We start from the raw sequence: 17,768 nt of genomic DNA, 5'->3' as shown, positions 1-17,768 counted from the left end.
TATTTACTTCTGTGTCACCAAACAATTCACATAATGATCAGTCTCCTCTGCCACAGATTGCTGCTCTCAAACAGCATGCACTTCAAACAAGATCAAATAATGAACATATCAGAGGAAAGCCGGCCAGGCTGCTACTTCAAAAAGGAAAGATGAAGACAGTCTAGCTCCTACTTGCCTTCTTCCAGGGTCTTTGCAAATTTCACTTCACTGTCTGCTCCCTGAAACTCATTAAAGAAAGGGCGGGCCTTGATTTCGTAGTTTACACCTTTCTTCAGCTCCGGAATGATAACACTGTTTTTGGTGGGAGTCCTCACTTCAAAGATCAACCACTCTGATTCTCCATAGGATGCTGGTGTAGGCCGGTACAGAATTTTATACCCTTGAATATACTGGGATTGCTGGTCCACCTGGCAAGACAGCAGAACACAGAACACATCCATAAACAGACAGGAACCAGGGTGATGCCCATGACACCGTGCACGGCCCCTGGACTATCCCTCGTGCTACTCAAAGCAAACATCACTGCCAAAGCAGATACAGGCTCCTTGCATTACAGCAAATTACAGGCCTGACTCACAGTGCATTAATCTCTTTGATGCTGGTAGAACTGTGCTGGTTTCCCTGGATTTAGGCAGGCATTAAAGGGGGATAACGAAGCTGTACAATACGCCCCAGCTCCATGAAATGAACAGTCTCTGCATCCATGGAGCAAAAAAGCTTTGCACAGGTCAGACTGCTGCCCAGCTGAATCTGGAGAGCAGGGCTGGACCCATGGAGAAAGGGAGATCTGCAGTGCCAAGGCTCAGGGTGATGAATATGGAGATCAAAGAGAGAGCCTGTCATCTCTCCTGAGGTGTGGAAACTTCCCAAAACCCGTGAAATGAGCACTGCTTCCTGGCTGCTCCTTTCTGGGGAGAGCAAATTGAGTGGGTGGCCAGCTGGCACTGTGGCTGTGGCTGGGCTCTGTCAGAGGGCAGAGCTCTCCAAAGACTTCCCCCGTGTCCGCTCACTGAGTGGGAGGCCCTCTGCCAGAAGAAAATGGCTAGGTTGCAAGAGGGAACATAAAACTCAGTATGGTAACATGGATGAGGCTTGGAAAAGCAAATCAAGCTGATGCTCAGTGGTCCTGAGTGCTTTTCAAACTAAGGCAATTCTATACTAAATGTGTGGAGAAAGAGAACTGAGTGTAATCAAGGGCAGGTCCAATATGTTTGGCTATAGCAGAAACAGAGAGCTACCTTATACAACTGATCTTTTGTGGAGCACTCACTATCATTTTAACTGCTGGTTTCAATTTCTGATGAATAAGGAAGTCCAATAACAACCACAATAAAATTTTTAAAGTGCATCAGATTTTCCTGTTTTCAAAAATCTCATACAATGATATAATAAAAGTGTGTGCTTGCAATTTTATTCCAAAGAGCAACACATTTCATTTTTAATAATCACATAAAGAATGCATGTGTTAGCTGAAACTGAGGTAATGCTTATTTTTGAAATTGCAGAGAAGCCACAGGCCACCCAAGAGACTGACAAAAGCTGCTTGTCTGGAAAAGGTTGTTCTGTAAGTAAAGGTCAAACAAAATTTGCTAGGAACCTCAAAGATGTTTTAATGCATTAGTTTAAAACAGGAGATTGCCTGCTGCAGGTGGCCATACTGCAGGTGAGAGTGTAATTACTGTGCAACACAGCAGACATTATTGCAGCATCGAGGAGCCCTGGGTGTAGGTCAGGATTTTTTTGGGCTGTGACTGTTCTACAAAGTCAAAATGTCTTTTGTTCCTGTTCAAAATATTCTGCTATGGCATGGCAGGAGCTACAGCCCGTGCTGTGCCACACCACCCCTGCCAATATATTGGAATGTTCAGATGGAAGTCCCACAAAGACCTCAAAGCTCACTCCTTATAGTTTTATTTTTGTCTATGGTATAATTACATCCCCAACTTTTCCATAATTCTGCATTCCATTTTCAAACTGATTATTGAGTTACATTCCTCACTCTCTCAGCTCCTCTGCTATGTCCTCCACGTGGCCAACCTTCTGCTTTCCTGCTGCCAGGGCAACATCAATATGGCATTGCCTTTTTTACCTCTTCTCCCTGCACCAGGTGTACTCAGGGCACCACAGGAAAGGAGAGGTTCAGAGCAGGCTACCTGATGTGGGTGTGTTTGTCAGTGTGTCTGTAGCAGGGAGGTAACACTTCCAAACAGAATGATGCAGTGTCTCCCTACAGGTGACTGACAGACAGGGAATTGCCCTTGTTGTCTCATTAAGGGACTGACTCATGTCCTGCTGAAAGCAGTGGAAAGGCTTCAAAAGCTATGACTGAGGAGGTCCTTCAGGTTCCAGAGGAGGACTCTGAAACCCTCACCCCATTGTAAACAGCACTCTCTATGGAGACAAAGATGGAGAAAATGGGTAAAATTTAATGAAAAAGCAAAGCCCAAGTCACACTTTTCCCAGGGAAAAACATTTGCAAGCATACAAACTACTCAGCTTCTTAGAGTGTGACCCCACTGCAGTGGAAGCAGGACATCTCAGCAGCACATGAAACCAGCAGCAGGGTACAGGTTTGTACTCACAGTCCAGTGAACTTCGATCGAGGAGGAAGAAAGGATAGTAGGGTTGTGCAGGTGTAGCACCACATCACCCAGCTCCCTCTGGACCTGCTTGTGATCCACACCTTGACTTGTTGGTGGAACATCTGCAATAATTTAAGATTCCATTCTCACAAGTACACATGATTGTTGAAATAAGTACAGGCAAATACAAATTAGTATGTCAGAAAGTTTATGATGGTTCAATAATGAAGTTGAACCTAAGTACTTCCAAATCATGTCAGAAAAAACTACATGAAGCATTTTCTTGAGCAAATCACCAATGTGTAGGTACCAACTCAAGACACTGCATTGACAGAAATGTCAGGGTAATGCTGCACAAAAAGACACACCACACTCAGGGACAGCTGTGGTAAATGGCTACAGCAGCATCTTTATTCTTTCCTGCTGGGAAAACATTCTATTGCCCACTGCCAATTCCAAGAGATCAGGAAACCTATAAAGAACAGCAAAAGCAGAAGCTGCATCTTTAGATAAATTCATGACAAACTTACTTGGTGTTACTACAAAATAATGTTAACAGCAGAGAAAAGATAAATTAGTCATGTGGCTGCAGCTTCTCTAATGGCAAGAGGCTTCTGTAAACAGGAGGCAGAGCCCAGTTGAGGGCAATCTGGATTGTCTGATATTTGGTCTATCCTGTAGATGGAAGGAATATTCATATGCATGAAGGGACAAATTCCTCTCAAAACATGCAATAGTATGACGAAAACACATATTTTTTGTATATTGAACCCTTGGAAAGCACATTTAACTGAAATGGAATGACTGTCAGACGTGTAAAATTTACAGGGTAATCACTAAGAGGGTATCTAAAACACGTACTGTGGAAAGCAGAGTAACAGTTTCTGTTCTAGGTTCACATCTCACTCCTTGATCACCTTATTTTAAACAAATGCCATGCTGACTACGACTGAAATTCTGTGACTGGAAATTCATGAAAAGTACTTGCAGTGATTACTACTGAGGTTAATGTGACTAATGTGTAGTCAGTGAGTGACAAATCTGGATTCTTAGCAAGCAACATGGGTAATAACAAAAGAACAAAACCAAAAAATCCTCCACTGAGTCACTGCTATATCCCCATGTAGTATGTTCTGCAAACAGTCCATTATCACAGGATTTCCCTCCTCCCAAAGTTTGAAAGCATCAAAGATAAAAGCTTCTGTTTGGGAGCATTGCCTAAATATCACCCTGCTCAGAATGTAACAGGAAAGCCAGTGGAATAATTAGTTCTAGCTTTGCTAGTCAGAAGGGATGAGTCATCCACAATATGGATCAAACTATTCCCAGGCTCAGCCATTTGCACATCTGTGCTATAAAATGATGCATGTGCTCTCTTGTTTTGGCTCCAAGCTTCCAAGACAGGGACTGTCAGTGAAAACACCCAGGAATGAGGTTGTTAATGTCTGTAAAGTGTGAAGATGAAGGCACTAGGGAGGCAGTGCAGAAGGGATGAAGGCACTGAAGGCAGTAACCTACCTTCATCTTGGTTTGTGGAATGAACAAGCAGTCAGGACCAGACTATACCACCCTCATGACAAAAGCCAACTGGAAATTTCTGAACTTTCTTAGCTAGACCACAACTTAAACAGAAATGAAATTATATTGGAAGAAGAGCAGAACTGGTCTAAAGGACTTGACACTCAACACTTTTGACACATTTCTTAAAATTGGAGAAAATTTTATGTGTTAGTTGTTGTTTTCACCGAGGCATTGTGCAGCTGTTGGGTTTTCAGCTCTACTAGGTACCCAAAGAACAGTGAAGCTTTTCCAAGTCATTATAAACCATTCAGCTGACTGAACAGAACATTTGCTGTTTCTCAGAATCAGGTCAGTAATCAGTTAGTTTGGGACAGACACAATACTTCTCATCTCCAAAAATGAAACTACCCTACATGAAAAACAGGCTTGTGCAGCTCTATTCCCAGAAATCAGGAATCACTAAAAGGTTATTAAATCTCTCCCTGGTAACAGACTTGGGAACCTGTGCAATCCTGATTTTCCATGGGGCTGCGACTCTGCTGTCCATACATATCCACTGAAATTGTCAGCCAGCAGGAGAAATGCATAATGCCAAAAGACAGCAATGTGAAACTGGTCACTCCCCAGGGGACATGAGAGAGACTTGCTTTCAGACCAACTACAGAAAACATGAGAAGTCACCAAAGAAAAACACTTTGTTTCCGTTAGAGAACTTCCTTTCAAAAACCAACATGTGCTTACTTACACAAACAAAGAAACAAACATACAACACAGACACTCTTAATAGGCCAGTTGGTCAATTTCTCCAGTAAGTAGGGAGATAAGAAAAACAAACAAACAAAAATACAATCTCTATCAATCACTTTTTCTTTGAAAAAGAGTGTGTCTATTTTTCCCCTTTATAAGAACCTAAGCTTTTCTACTGGGAAAATGCAGGCTTCAGAGCTGCAATGCATTATTCCTTGTACATCACCCTAAGTGTCATTTACTGGCTACAGTCAACACTAAGATAGTTTTAATTTTACATAGCTGGACTCAATCCATAGCTGGACTTCAGTCACAGCTGGAGTCAGAGGATGACTCCTTCATTCACTTCTACCCAGACTTTTCTTCCACTTGGCTATCTGTAAGCGCTGCTTTCTACCCTATTTTACTTCCAACAGTTGTACTATGGAAACACTTGTAACATACTGCCAAAACCTCTTTACTGGTTCATGATGCCAAATTCCTTCAAATTTTCAACTTTTCTCTTTCCTATTGCAGCAGAAATCAACTTAGATTACATGCTGTTTCTCTCCCTGCCTCGGTCTTAAGCCTTATTTGATTCACTGGACATAGTAATAACATTTCCATGGAATTTGAGGATTTGTATGAGAACTCAAAAACACAGGGATTACTTTGGTTGCTAGCAAGAGCTTTTCTGCAAGTTCTAACTACCTTTGGATAAGAGATACTAGGGTTCCCTTAGGCAATGCAACATGCTGTCAGAGTCTATGTTACAGAGAAATGCAAGTTTAAGCACTGTATTTTACTGTAGTATATATTATAGCCAAGATAGGTAGACAGTCCAAAGCTACCATTATTCCTGCATCTGGTATTGCTTAGCCAACTTGTGACAGCTGCTATGGACACCCAAAATGTTCAGTATCAAAAACTTACCTTGAGTTTTCACTGGATCAGATATTTGGCTTGGGTCGCTCAGCCCATATGCATTAGCTGCTCTCACAAGGAAGAGATAAATTGCATTAGGTTTTAGCCCTTTAACTGCAAAACTCTCAGTTTTCACATTCTCAGCTACAGTTTGCCAGCTGCTCCCTGATGCATGGCTAAGGATAAAACACACAACAGCAGGTTAGCACGTGGTTCTTTAGCAACACATTACACGTAAACATAGAGACAGCAATATCACTCGAGACTCACATACCTGAAGGCCTCAATTATGTAAGAGGTTGGTGTTGCACCTGAATTCAAATTAGGTTGCCATGACAATGTTACTGTGTTTCTGCTGACATCTGTAACCTCAGGCTTTGATGGAGCACTAGGAATCAAGTTTGGGTCAGTGGGTCTTGGTGGCTGCACTGGGACTCCAAACTCTGACAAAAGGAGAGAGAAACGCTGAGTGTGGACAGGAAGCAGCTGTAAGCTAAATGCTGCTCACATCTGCACTGGCAATTTATGACAGAGTCAGATAAGTTCTACATTTCAATTTCTGCTTTTCCTTCATGTCTTTGCTCCTCATGGAGTTACCTTGGACCTCTATGAACGCGCTCCACGTGGCTTCGCCACTCGGGGTTGAGGCAATGCAGGTGTAGCGGCCGGTGTCGCCCAGCTGAACGGGAGAAGGGAAGAATCAATATTTGAAACAATCAGGCACTCAGTGGGCTAGAAAAGCAATTTCAGCTCTCCACGTTCCCCCATGAATATGGAAAAAGGTATTAGCCTGCAAAAACTTTGCAGCAGAAACTCCTTCTATTAGAAGTTATGGTTTTGACAAAGCAAAAATGGGTGTTCATTTCTGAGCAGTCACAAAAGAACCAGAAATGCAGATTCTAATTTAATGTTAACTATTCTGTAATGAGCAAACTGAAGGCCATATCCTGTAGCATTCATTCCTTACTCTGTAAAGGTCCTAACAACTAAATTGAGAAGGAACTCGGATGACAAGACCCCATGCAACTGTCAACCTTCTACTTAAATAGTGCCCAGGGATTTATCAGGACTGGAGCACTGGAGAATGTGTCATCCTTAAAGCAAAGCTTAAATATTGCACAGGGTACATATGGGGCTCCCTGTGTTAGTATAAATTTCACTCTACAGCAGACCCAAAAAAGAATCTCCATATGCTATCATCATCCAGTTCTCTGTGTTGGATTATTTGTCCATATGTGACTTAATCACATTTCAAAAGTGTTTTCTTTTTTTTTCCCCCAAAAAAAGAAATGTTATCCTCCTCAGGTTCCAGCCTCAACAATGAACTGAACAGAAGAGATCAAAAATCAGAGATTCAAGCTCTAAGCCAGTCTAACTTGTAGCTGGCAGCAGGGCAACTCTAGGGAATATGATAAAGTGATGTATTCAGCCTAATCATAAAAAAAAAAAAGAAAAAGAAAACTTCATTTCGAACCACAGAAAAGATAGCAGAGAATATCTAGTATGCTACAACTTCACTTTTCAGAACATTTTAAAGTGTTAAACAGCAATACTGGCCAGGTACTATAAGTCCCTGAGGAAGTCAGGCATTTGTCAGGTTAACCATTTTAAGCTATGTTACACTGATGAGTGAGCATGTTTAAACACTAAAAGCTCTTATGAAAAAGCTGTGTACGTGGTTCTATTACTGAATATGCTAAACAAAGGTTTTCTTTACAAACATTTGAATTAACTAGATCATTTTAATCTATTAGTGCTAAAGCCCAAATAATGTAATGATTTGTCTTACTAAAATACACTCCCCTTTATGTTTAAAGTGCCAAATAATTCCCTTAATTAATACCTCTTTAGAGCATTTCTCGTTATGAAAATAATGCGCCCTAGGCAGTGTTAAGCATAAAGAATGTACTATCTGAAAATATGAAGTATCAAATATTTTAGTACATTTATGCAACCTTTCATTAATTCTAAACATAGGCTTTACTACATCAAAAATGCCTGGAGGTGGAAGCACAAAATGTAACAAGACAAGAAAACCCATTTGCCAGTTCAGGCTACCTTGGCATATCTGATCTGCAGCGCTCCTGTCTCCAGCTGCTTGATGCGAGAGTCTTGGGTGGAAATGAGGATCCCATCCTTTTTCCAGAGGATAGTGGGCATTAAAGTGCCTGTGGCCACACAGCTCAGTACCAGAGTACCATCCACAGCTACAGTCTGATTCACAGGACCCTGCCGAATGACAGGGGGCGGCCGGTCCGCAATCACTGCCAGGAGGAACAACAGGAAAGACATCTCTGCAACTGGAAGCAATTTTCTAACCATCTAAGCAACAGCACTTGCTTGAGGCTTTGAAACAAGCTAAAAATAATTAAACAAGTAATTAAAGTTGGAGGCATGCATGATTCAGGGCAGGGTGCATTATAATGTTGCACAGCTAGGGATGTTTAAAATGATACATAACACAATATTTTCAGAACAGAGAAAGGATTGCATATTACACACTGCTATCCTCCAGGCATTCTCCAAGTCCAATGTCTTTATGAAGTGATAATGGGAAAAGAAAGGACTTCCCAGATTCTTTGGCAAGGCACAGATTTCACCTTCTTCATCTTTCATCACTGCCAGGCCTGTGTAACACAGCTCATACTTGCAGCATTTAAAGACAGAGAAAAAGGAGGTAGGCAATCAGGGGGTAACCTCACAAATACCTACTGCTTAAATAACCATTTTTTATGTGCCACCAGCTCATCTTGGTGCTGTGTTGTAATCATGAGATGCCCAGCAGTAGGGTAAAGCTAACACAAATGGATAGAACCATTTGGGAAAGTTCCTAAGGAAAGTTCCTTCTTCTGTGAAATAGTTTTCCAGTAGTTTCTGAATTTTATGAGGACTTCAGAGCCACAAAGAAAATCCCACAATCCCATTGTCTATGTCAATTTAATTCATCTTTCACATAATGGAAATTAAGTGCTATTGATGGGTTATTTAATTATACTGCACAACAAAATATAAACTCTCAGTATCGGAAAGAGTGAGTATTCTTACTGAAAAAAGGAATTGTGAGTATTCCATTATCCAGAATAGAGGTAAAAGTTACCTTGTTGTGTTTTGGGGATCTGCTTTAGCCATAATTTTAAATGTCATAAATCTGTTCAGCAGTGGCATGGGGCTCACGTAACTTAAAAACTGGTTTGGTAGCTGAAATATAAACCTGAAGTTCTGATAATTTTTGAACATTAGATATTTCTAAATTACTTTTCATAACAACAGACAGGATGTTAGCACTGTTTTTGGGTAAATTCCAACTCCCATAATTTCATTTGCCTGTTCAAATGACACTCATTTTTCAACTGTATTATTTATCCTTTAGCTCTTGTCCCAGCCTGTTGCTACACACTTTAAGGCCATTGCAATTCTTCTCTGCAGAGACAAACAAAATAACCCTACTTATAATTTGCATTTGACTTTGACAAGTTTGTAAAGAATTTTGCAGTTGGCAAAGGTAAGGAGTTGACTGATCTGTTCTTTATAGGAGAAATCTAATGACACTGAAATTCATGGCTGATTTAAGGCCACTGAAGTTGATGGCAACTCCTCCTACCTTTAAGAAAACCATTCATAAAGTCATTCTAATACCTTTACAAATATTCAGCTTATTCTGCCTTCACTTCTATAGAATTACCAAAAACTGTCTCAAGACATTATAAAAAAACACCTACTCATCAGATCAATCCAGAGCATATAACTAAAAAAATGCATTTAAAATTATTATTTTCAAGTTCAGATGGCATAGGTCATTAGCAGAAAACTGTAAATTTACTTCTCACCCTGCCATGGCCTTCTCCCCAGTGAAAACATGGAAAAAAGAGGATTAGTAAATGTGGCTTACAATTTGTGAGGAGGCAGAAGGGATGTAGCCCTATTCCTCCTATGTCAATCCAGGGGGAGAGAGAGATAAATAAACAATTTTACACTACAGGTTCACTGCATGTTTCTAGTAGTTTATTATTTCTATGTTTTCTATAGGGCAAAGGGCTATTTTATGGAAGCTTCTCAGAAAACAGCTTCCCTCTGCTCAAATTCTCTCTATTATCCTGTTCCTCTGTAAATGTTAAGATTAGTATTTTCCCTCTGTATCTATACTGTTCAAAATAAGAAGTATTTCTGATAATTGGCAAACTGGCCTCAAACTAGTAGTCTGTAGTCATGCTGTAGTCCTCTTGTAGTCATGCTCCCTGTAGCTTTCTCATCTTGTAAAAATTATTTCCTAACTACTCTTAAAAAGCGATATATAATTTCTGTTATTCTGCTAATCTCCATACAGGTCAATTTTTTTTTTCTTCCTAGCTAAAACACAGTATTTAGAAACAGGGAAAAAACAGGTAAATAAAGGGCTAAGGAAATGGCTACATAATAAAAGGGATAAAGAACCAAGCAGCAAGCAATCTGAAAGGAAATTAAATCAAGTGGGAGAAGCTAAAAAAGAGTCAGATAAAAATTAACAGATCTGACAAAAATCCATACACTGAATATATTTACAAATACAAAATGGAAATATAGAGTTACACATCATCCAGAATTGTAGGCTCCTGACAGAGATGGCCAAACCAGGATTTTTATGTTCAAAGAAACATGCAATCCACATTTATGCAAAACAGATTTCAAAGTAGTGTCACATCACCGCACTGCTGTCTTCAAATAAAAAAAACCAAAAACTTGGAAACGATAAAATGAATCTATGATTACCATCTGTAACTTCCAAGTAGGCTTTTGTTATGATACTTCCTGCAACATTTAAAGTCTGGCAGATGTAGTACCCCACATCAGATCTCTGGACATTGGTGATGGTGAGGTCTCCAGTCTGGGAAACTGAAAATCGGCTGGATGACTGAGGGGGCTGGTATGAGAAAAGCAGATTCTAAAAGATGTACAGGAAAGGAAGTGGGGAAAAAAACAGGTTATATAAATTCAAATATCAATATGCATAACTTTAATATAGCTAAACAAATTAATCTTTTCATATTATACAGAAAACACTCAGCTCTTCATGTCTTAAGCTTGTCGATACCACAATGTGCATAGGATTTTTTAATGGTAAAATAGGTGCAGATGTGCACATGGAACTGAGTTAGACTTTTGAGATTGCTCTAACACTCTCTAAGATCAATACTGGACTTTGCACCAAGTGTAACAGAATCTAGTGAAGATGTGAAATGTACAGATCCTACAATGGTGCAAGCAACTGTGGTGAACCTCAGTAATTTGCTTCAATGTTCTTTTTTAGAACTTGCTCCAGGGCATTCGTTTGCTTTCATTTAAATGCAGATGGTGGTTTACTTATCTGTACTTTAACTTTTGCCTTTCTACAAATGGAGCAGTTTTTAAAAAAAGAGATGCTCTGTAGGTCTCTCTGAATAGATTGCTTGTGTTCTATGAAAATTTGTATAATACTGAATTAAATCCTATACCTATTTAGATAGTCTGGGTATGAAGTACACAGTGTTTACCAAAAATCATTTGGGGGCTGAATTTCTACCTCTGGCTGAACAACTTATAAATAAGAATACTTTAGGATTACAGAGGGTATATTTATCTCTTTTTCTTGGCTAACTTCATTTTGCATTTCCAAAAATTGTCCAAAGGAATGGGACACAATGTTCTCCAGTTCTAGCAAGCCCTACCCTTGACCTCCTCTATTTCTCTCAATCATCACAAGTGGTCACACTCACCAGAGTCAAAAATGAGTGGAGAAAAAAAAGATGTACTAGACAGCTTGTGGCTAAATTAATAATATAAAATAAAAAAGTAGATAAATAAAATAAATGAGTAATATACTGCTATATATACACCACTGAAGATTATAATCTAAATTTGGTCAGCAGTCTAGTTGTATGTAGGTATTCCAACAAAAATGTTTCAAATGGAATAAAGAAGTCCATCTCCAAGTGTTCTCAATTTCTCTGCCCTATTGTTTTGTAACACAAAGAACCCTGTCATATACTCTTGCACCATTCATTCCTTCATTCACAGGAAAACCAGAATCCTATATTCCTTCTTTCCTTCCAATAAAGCATACTTTGTGTCACATACCTCCTTCAAAAGATGACTGAAAGAAAACTGCAATTCTCTTGCTGTGCTATATTGTGTTTCACCCACTAGCTTTCAAGATCCTTTACAAAGAAGATGAAAATAATTTTCCCTCCCATTCAAATAAGGAAGTTGGGAGGAAAAGTGATCTATTCAGGCATGGTCTGTCAGTCAACTGATGGAGTTGCAAAGTAGTTCTCCTCAGCCCAGAACCAGAGTCCTACCCATGCAGTGATGCAGACCAATGCAGCCAATAGTTTAGTTTGCCAGAAACTCGAAAACACATGACAAACTAACAGCTGCACCATAAACCCAGAGCCAAACTTTCTGAAAATCTGGGATTGTTTGGGGGTTCTACCAAATTTCAGCATAAGTCATCTCTCCATTTTTCAAAAGTTCTCCCTGTTAGGTGAAATAGATTATCAGAGTAGTGAAACATGGAATGTCTCTAGCTGATTCACAAATTTATTTTTACATTCATGGAGAAAACAGGAGACAGCAAAACCTAGATATTTTCCAGTAAAACTGACATAACCTAGCACGCACATGCCTCAGAAGCAAAGAATAAGTATCCAGCATCTCCAAGCTCTAGACTTGTTTTCCATGTCTTTAAAACAATAACTAAAATACTTTTCTGTCATGTGAAATCATTTCTTGAAGAAGCTGCCAGGAAGGAGGACAGAAAGGCTGTTTCACCTGGCTCCCTTCTCTCCTCCAGAAGATGGCTGGCTGAGGGTTCCCGGTCGCTTCGCACTGGAAAGTCACCGTCCTCCCCAGGGCAGCCACCTGGTCTCGAGGCTTTACAACAAACTGTGGGGGCTCTGAAAGTAAAACACCAGCAACAAATCAATCACACTGCCATCAGCTGATTTGAAAGAACAATTTGCCTCCTGAGTTTTTATGGTATAAACCAGAACAGTGAAGTTTCTTTAATAAGGAGAGGCAGCGCAAAGACACATTGGTCTCTAGCAGCCACAGCCGCAGCATCGCTCAGATCATCTTTTCTGTCTGGACCTCCCAGTTAAAACTCTGACTGTGCAACATATGCTTTCAGTGCTTACCCAGTCTGCAAGGAAATGAGTCCCACCAGCTTGATGAGACAACTTGCAGAGCAACAGTCACCAATACAAACAAACCTGCTACAATTTGGTTTTTAAAGGAGGAACAGGGCTGCGAGCCAGAATGGAGAAATCTTTGAGGGACAACTGGCCCAGAGGTCACACTTTGTTAAGGGCCGCAAGACACACTGCTGAGCAACTATGAATTCAGGCTTAGACACACAAAACTCATCATCACTGACTTAGAAAAGCTGAGGAGAGAAAAAGCCCTTAAGTGCTTATATAAGAGACTATTGATGTAGTCATGATCTCAAAAAAAAAACTTGAAGTCAAAAGCCCAAGAAATACTATTCAAATTACAACCACTTAAAATCTCCAGTTCAAACACACTGAGAAGGAATGATTTTAAAGGAACAGCAGAGCTAAATGTCTTCCTCATTTACATATGCAAGAGCATGTTCAAACAAAATATATATGCAAATGAAGGCAAATTTGAAACATCTGCTCAGCCTAACATTATAAATACTGCCAGCATTGTTTGATTTATACTGACTTCAACAACCCCTTCATCCAGCAGTAAGTAGAATGTCAAAAAATCATGTCAGTCACATAAAAAAAAAAATAAAAATCAGCATACATGGCATTGGTGATGCTAGCACAGAAAAAAAATCTAGCATGTTCTATATGCTGTTAACTCTTGCTTCTTGAAAAATGTGCATTAAATTAAAGCCCATTTATTTATTAATTTCCATTTTTTCTGATCATCTGCCTGAAACGAATTATGCTTTTCCCCGTCTTTGGATTGAGAATAAAGGGGATGTTTTGTATCTGACTTTAAGAAACCAAATTATTTTGATATTAATTTCCTTTTTCTCCCTTGCAAGCATTGATGTTTTCACAAGATCTTCCTTGTAAAACAGTGCAAAATATGTAATTCAAAGATGTGTTTTGCAAACATCAAGTGGTAGTGGCTTTATCTATAAATTCAGTAACACTTAAGTCCTTTAAAAAAATAAAAATGCTTTCAGTGTTCCTGTGGGCCAATTCTTGCAGTTATCTGTTCCCTTTGCCTTGTGTCTACTCCCTGGTGAGCTCATATCAGAATATATTCTTCCTACGCCTCTCCTTTGAGGGGGGAGGAATTTTTGAAGCATAACACTATTGTCTACATTTGGATGCAAATGCTACCTTTCCTAGCATTTCCTTAGATAAGAAACTATGCAAAGCAAAGCTAAGGTGGACCTTCTGTAATTAGCTGACTTCATTAAGTTCTGAAACATTCAACCAGTACCTCGGAAGAAGATGTGGGAAGACTTTGACATGACAGCAGGTTTCATTTGAGAGGGAGGGAAGAAGAACTGGCTGGGGGTTTGCCACGGGGCTGTGAGGCATGGAGGGGGGGAAATGGAGATGAGGGTGAAGCACCTTTGTTACGCTGCTAGATTCTAGTAACGAGAATAAATTTAGCATACAGTTAAATTTAGGGCTTGGCAGGTTCTGTACTAGCCTCTGACACAATGCCACACAATGTGGAACTGAGGGTTTCTAAACCCTGTGCTAGTGCAGAGGATTTATGAGATTTCAGGTTTTGTCGAACTCAAGGACAGGTCCAACCATAAAGAAAATAAAATGGTTCTGACCACTGGACAAATAGCTGGATGGTTGTGATTATAGTACATCAAGATGACCATTCAGGGACTACTTAACACAAAAAGGAAGGGGAATTTAGTCTTATAGGCAGCCATGGTAGAATTTATGAAATATAAGCAGGTACATATTTCTCTAAGTATTATTCTAAATACATATTTTGTATGGATACGACTCTAAAAATATATGCATATTGCCCATATATGTATTATTCTAAATCTATTGCAATGAAGGTAAATAATAGAAATCTTATTATCTTAAATGTTAGAAGAATTAAACAGACTGAAGTAAAACTATTATTAAATTCCATTCTGTGTTAAATGTACTGAAAGCTTTTTCACTGCCTCTTTTTTTTAGTATCATTTAGTTTGATTTCACACCTTGGGTCACATACATGTGGTATGTGATGATGAGACTGTAAAAGATGTCAAAATAATAAATCCCCGTAAGAAAGTCACAACTTCTATCCTAGAAACCTTTTAACCAAACACAACTTTTGAAGTTCAACCCATGCAGTCACTGAAGAAAGGAGACATTAGGACTTGACTCGCCACATCATATAAAGACAGACAGAAAATTTGCAACCCATTACCTTTCTCTTTGCCATTAAGTTACCCATACTTCATGCAGAATTTATTCTGTTCGATGTGTCTTGCCAATAACAAGTGAAAGATGGGAGCTGAGTGGTTGGAGGACATGGAAGGGGATGGATGGGAAGGGGAGGAGAAGTTCCCGTCACAGTGACACGATGACTAGAAGATGGCCAATAAAATTTCAACTTACCAGACACAACTAAAAACAAAAACAAAACAAAAAGAAAACATGGAATAAATAAAATTGAACAGACATGAAAACAAAGCAAAGAATAAGGCAAAATTAAAAAAAAATTAGAAAATGGATCCTTGGTAAGGACCTTGGAAAGCAAACACATATTCTGATACATGAAAAATAGGTTTATAATGTTGAACAACATTTTTATATTTTGATTTTTAGACAGCCGTCTCTATCACATACTGAAAAGTAGGTGGTAGAGGAAAATGGGTAACAGACTGAAATACTGGCCAGGCAGTCTAGGTTCTACTCCAAGCCTTTCTAATGAACTGATGTACCTTGAGTATTTTTTTTCCCACATTAATATTATTCATTTGCATCAAGATTTTTCCATGGCAAAATTAACTTAAAATCTCCAGTAAATATCAATCTGCAACATTGCTGAAATGGAACAGTAATATTTACAGCCTTTCTAAACCATCCAAACATTTACAAATGGAATATATTTTTCTGAAACTAGTATCTGTTAAAAAAAAGTTTTTTAAAAAATGAATAATATGCTAAGGCATTTAGGCCACACACAAATCTCTTTAGTATAGGATTGCTGAGTGAAGGTCATAAGGCTCACTAATAAACTGTAAATGCAAAATATACCACAATTAAAATAAGTTTCAAAAAGATTCTTAACCTTGTTATTTGTCCCCCAAACCAGAATTTCATTAAAATATTCAAAACAAAACATTTATTAAATAGCATTAGATTTTTCAATGGAAATGATTATCAAACATTATCAAATATTAAATTATCCTTCAACCATAGTTCAAAATTTTCATAAACTTTGAAATGGCTCAGATCCTGGCAAAGTAACTTTGCTAATAAAGGAAAGGCATGTTAGAAAGTACTCCCACCTCCTATCAGTGATGGAAAGAACAGATTGAAAATAAAAAAAACAGTAGTAATTTGAAAGTAAACACAGATACTGACAAAAAAAAAAAAAAAAGAAAAAAGTTAATTAAAACAAGCTAATTGATGATAATTACAGTAAAGGTTCAAAAATATATAATTCCTTAGTGCTTGCTACACTTCGGTCTTATCACTTTATGCTGAGAATAAACCAGCCCTTGTTCAGCATGGACACTCTTTCATACTGAGTAGCTAAGCACCCTCAATTCACCATCCTCTGATAAACACATGCAGGAACCAATAATATCCACTTTGCCAACATTCATTAGGCATGAGGAATCCTGGCCTCCTGTTCTAATAAATCCAGAGGACTCCAGGTGTATTACAAAAACGAAGCAGAAAGAGAATCAGATAGAATATCTGAATTTGGAACATGTTGAAGACAAGAACCTGCAACTGCATATTCCAAACCCAGATCAAACAGATTTGAGTTTTATAAGAGACTTTTTTTTTTTAAGGAAGTAATCTCAAAGAGAGGAAGTTTAAAATACTGTTTTCCAACAATTTGAGTTTTAAAGAATTATTCTGGATGCGCACGAGCCTTCTTTAAATGGTATTTCTCAAAAAGAAAACCAGTGTGCATTACTCTGTTCAGATTATTTGTAAGTCTACAGTTCCTAAGAGGAGTGGCCAAGAAAAGCTACACACGAATTCCTGAGAGAAATCTGCTCTTCCCCAGGATTCAGCTCCCAGCCGCTCTTGTCCGTGTGTGAGTCTGTATTTCCCAGTAACCGCTGCTTTTTAACTGAAAAGCTCTTCACTAAATTTGCAATCTGACGTGCCCTGGAACTAGAAATGATTCTCCACAAAACACCACTCACTGTACATGAAACAGCCTGATAAGAGGCTTAATGGAATGAAATTCTTGCACAGAGAAAGCAACTCTAAATTATTTTTTTTTATTTGTTGAGTAGTGCCAAGAAGAGGAAAGTTCAGCCTTCTCAGTAGCAGTGAAGAGCTGCTCAAGTCCTCTGCTGTAAACTCACTGGAAAATGCCTAACAGGGTGCTCAATTGTATTTCTACAAATTAAATTAACTTCTAAGTGCTGAATTTCCCCTTTTCTTTTTATTAGACATTTCTTACTGTGGGTCAAAAATAACCCTGTCAAGCAAATATATTTTTTTGCCCACCTGTGAAAACAGAGGGGACACTGATACATGAAAATAAATCCCTGTAGAAATAGGGCATCACATTGGTTGCAAATCTGTGGAAAGGGCAAAGGGTGAAGTTTCATAGAAAAAATTTGAACAATTCTGTCAGAAGGATATCATGTGGTTTAAAAGAACAACAATATTAGCAACATCTACAACAAAGACCACATTCTTAGTTTGATTCACAGCCTATTGATATCTAAGGTTACTAAAACTGAGAAGCAAATAGTTTTTCCTCTATTATAGCACATTTTATTTGACACCACTTTCAATTATAAAGTAAATTAATTTTCCCTGTGATAATCATGGCTTTTCACATGGCAATTAGGTGGAATAA

The 17,768-nt window shown here is 38.7% G+C and overlaps 1 protein-coding gene across 1 annotated transcript in view; it reads right to left on the bottom strand.

The window, feature by feature from the left end:
• Window positions 1-17,768, bottom strand: part of ROBO1 (roundabout guidance receptor 1) — a 294,373-nt gene that overhangs the window by 50,135 nt on the left and 226,470 nt on the right. Inside the window, exons 8-15 of the mRNA XM_050971165.1 lie at window positions 12,537-12,661; window positions 10,500-10,671; window positions 7,812-8,017; window positions 6,351-6,432; window positions 6,028-6,196; window positions 5,763-5,929; window positions 2,583-2,704; window positions 176-407 (exon numbers count right to left, since the gene is read on the bottom strand). Of these exons, the coding sequence (XP_050827122.1) occupies window positions 176-407; window positions 2,583-2,704; window positions 5,763-5,929; window positions 6,028-6,196; window positions 6,351-6,432; window positions 7,812-8,017; window positions 10,500-10,671; window positions 12,537-12,661 (1,275 nt within the window). The remainder of the gene's footprint in view (window positions 1-175; window positions 408-2,582; window positions 2,705-5,762; window positions 5,930-6,027; window positions 6,197-6,350; window positions 6,433-7,811; window positions 8,018-10,499; window positions 10,672-12,536; window positions 12,662-17,768) is intronic.

The sequence above is a fragment of the Serinus canaria genome, chromosome 1, assembly GCF_022539315.1.
Source record: "Serinus canaria isolate serCan28SL12 chromosome 1, serCan2020, whole genome shotgun sequence".
Lineage (NCBI taxonomy): Eukaryota > Metazoa > Chordata > Aves > Passeriformes > Fringillidae > Serinus > Serinus canaria.
Note: the sequence above shows the minus strand (reverse complement) of the source record. Positions and strands in the feature narration are given on the sequence as shown.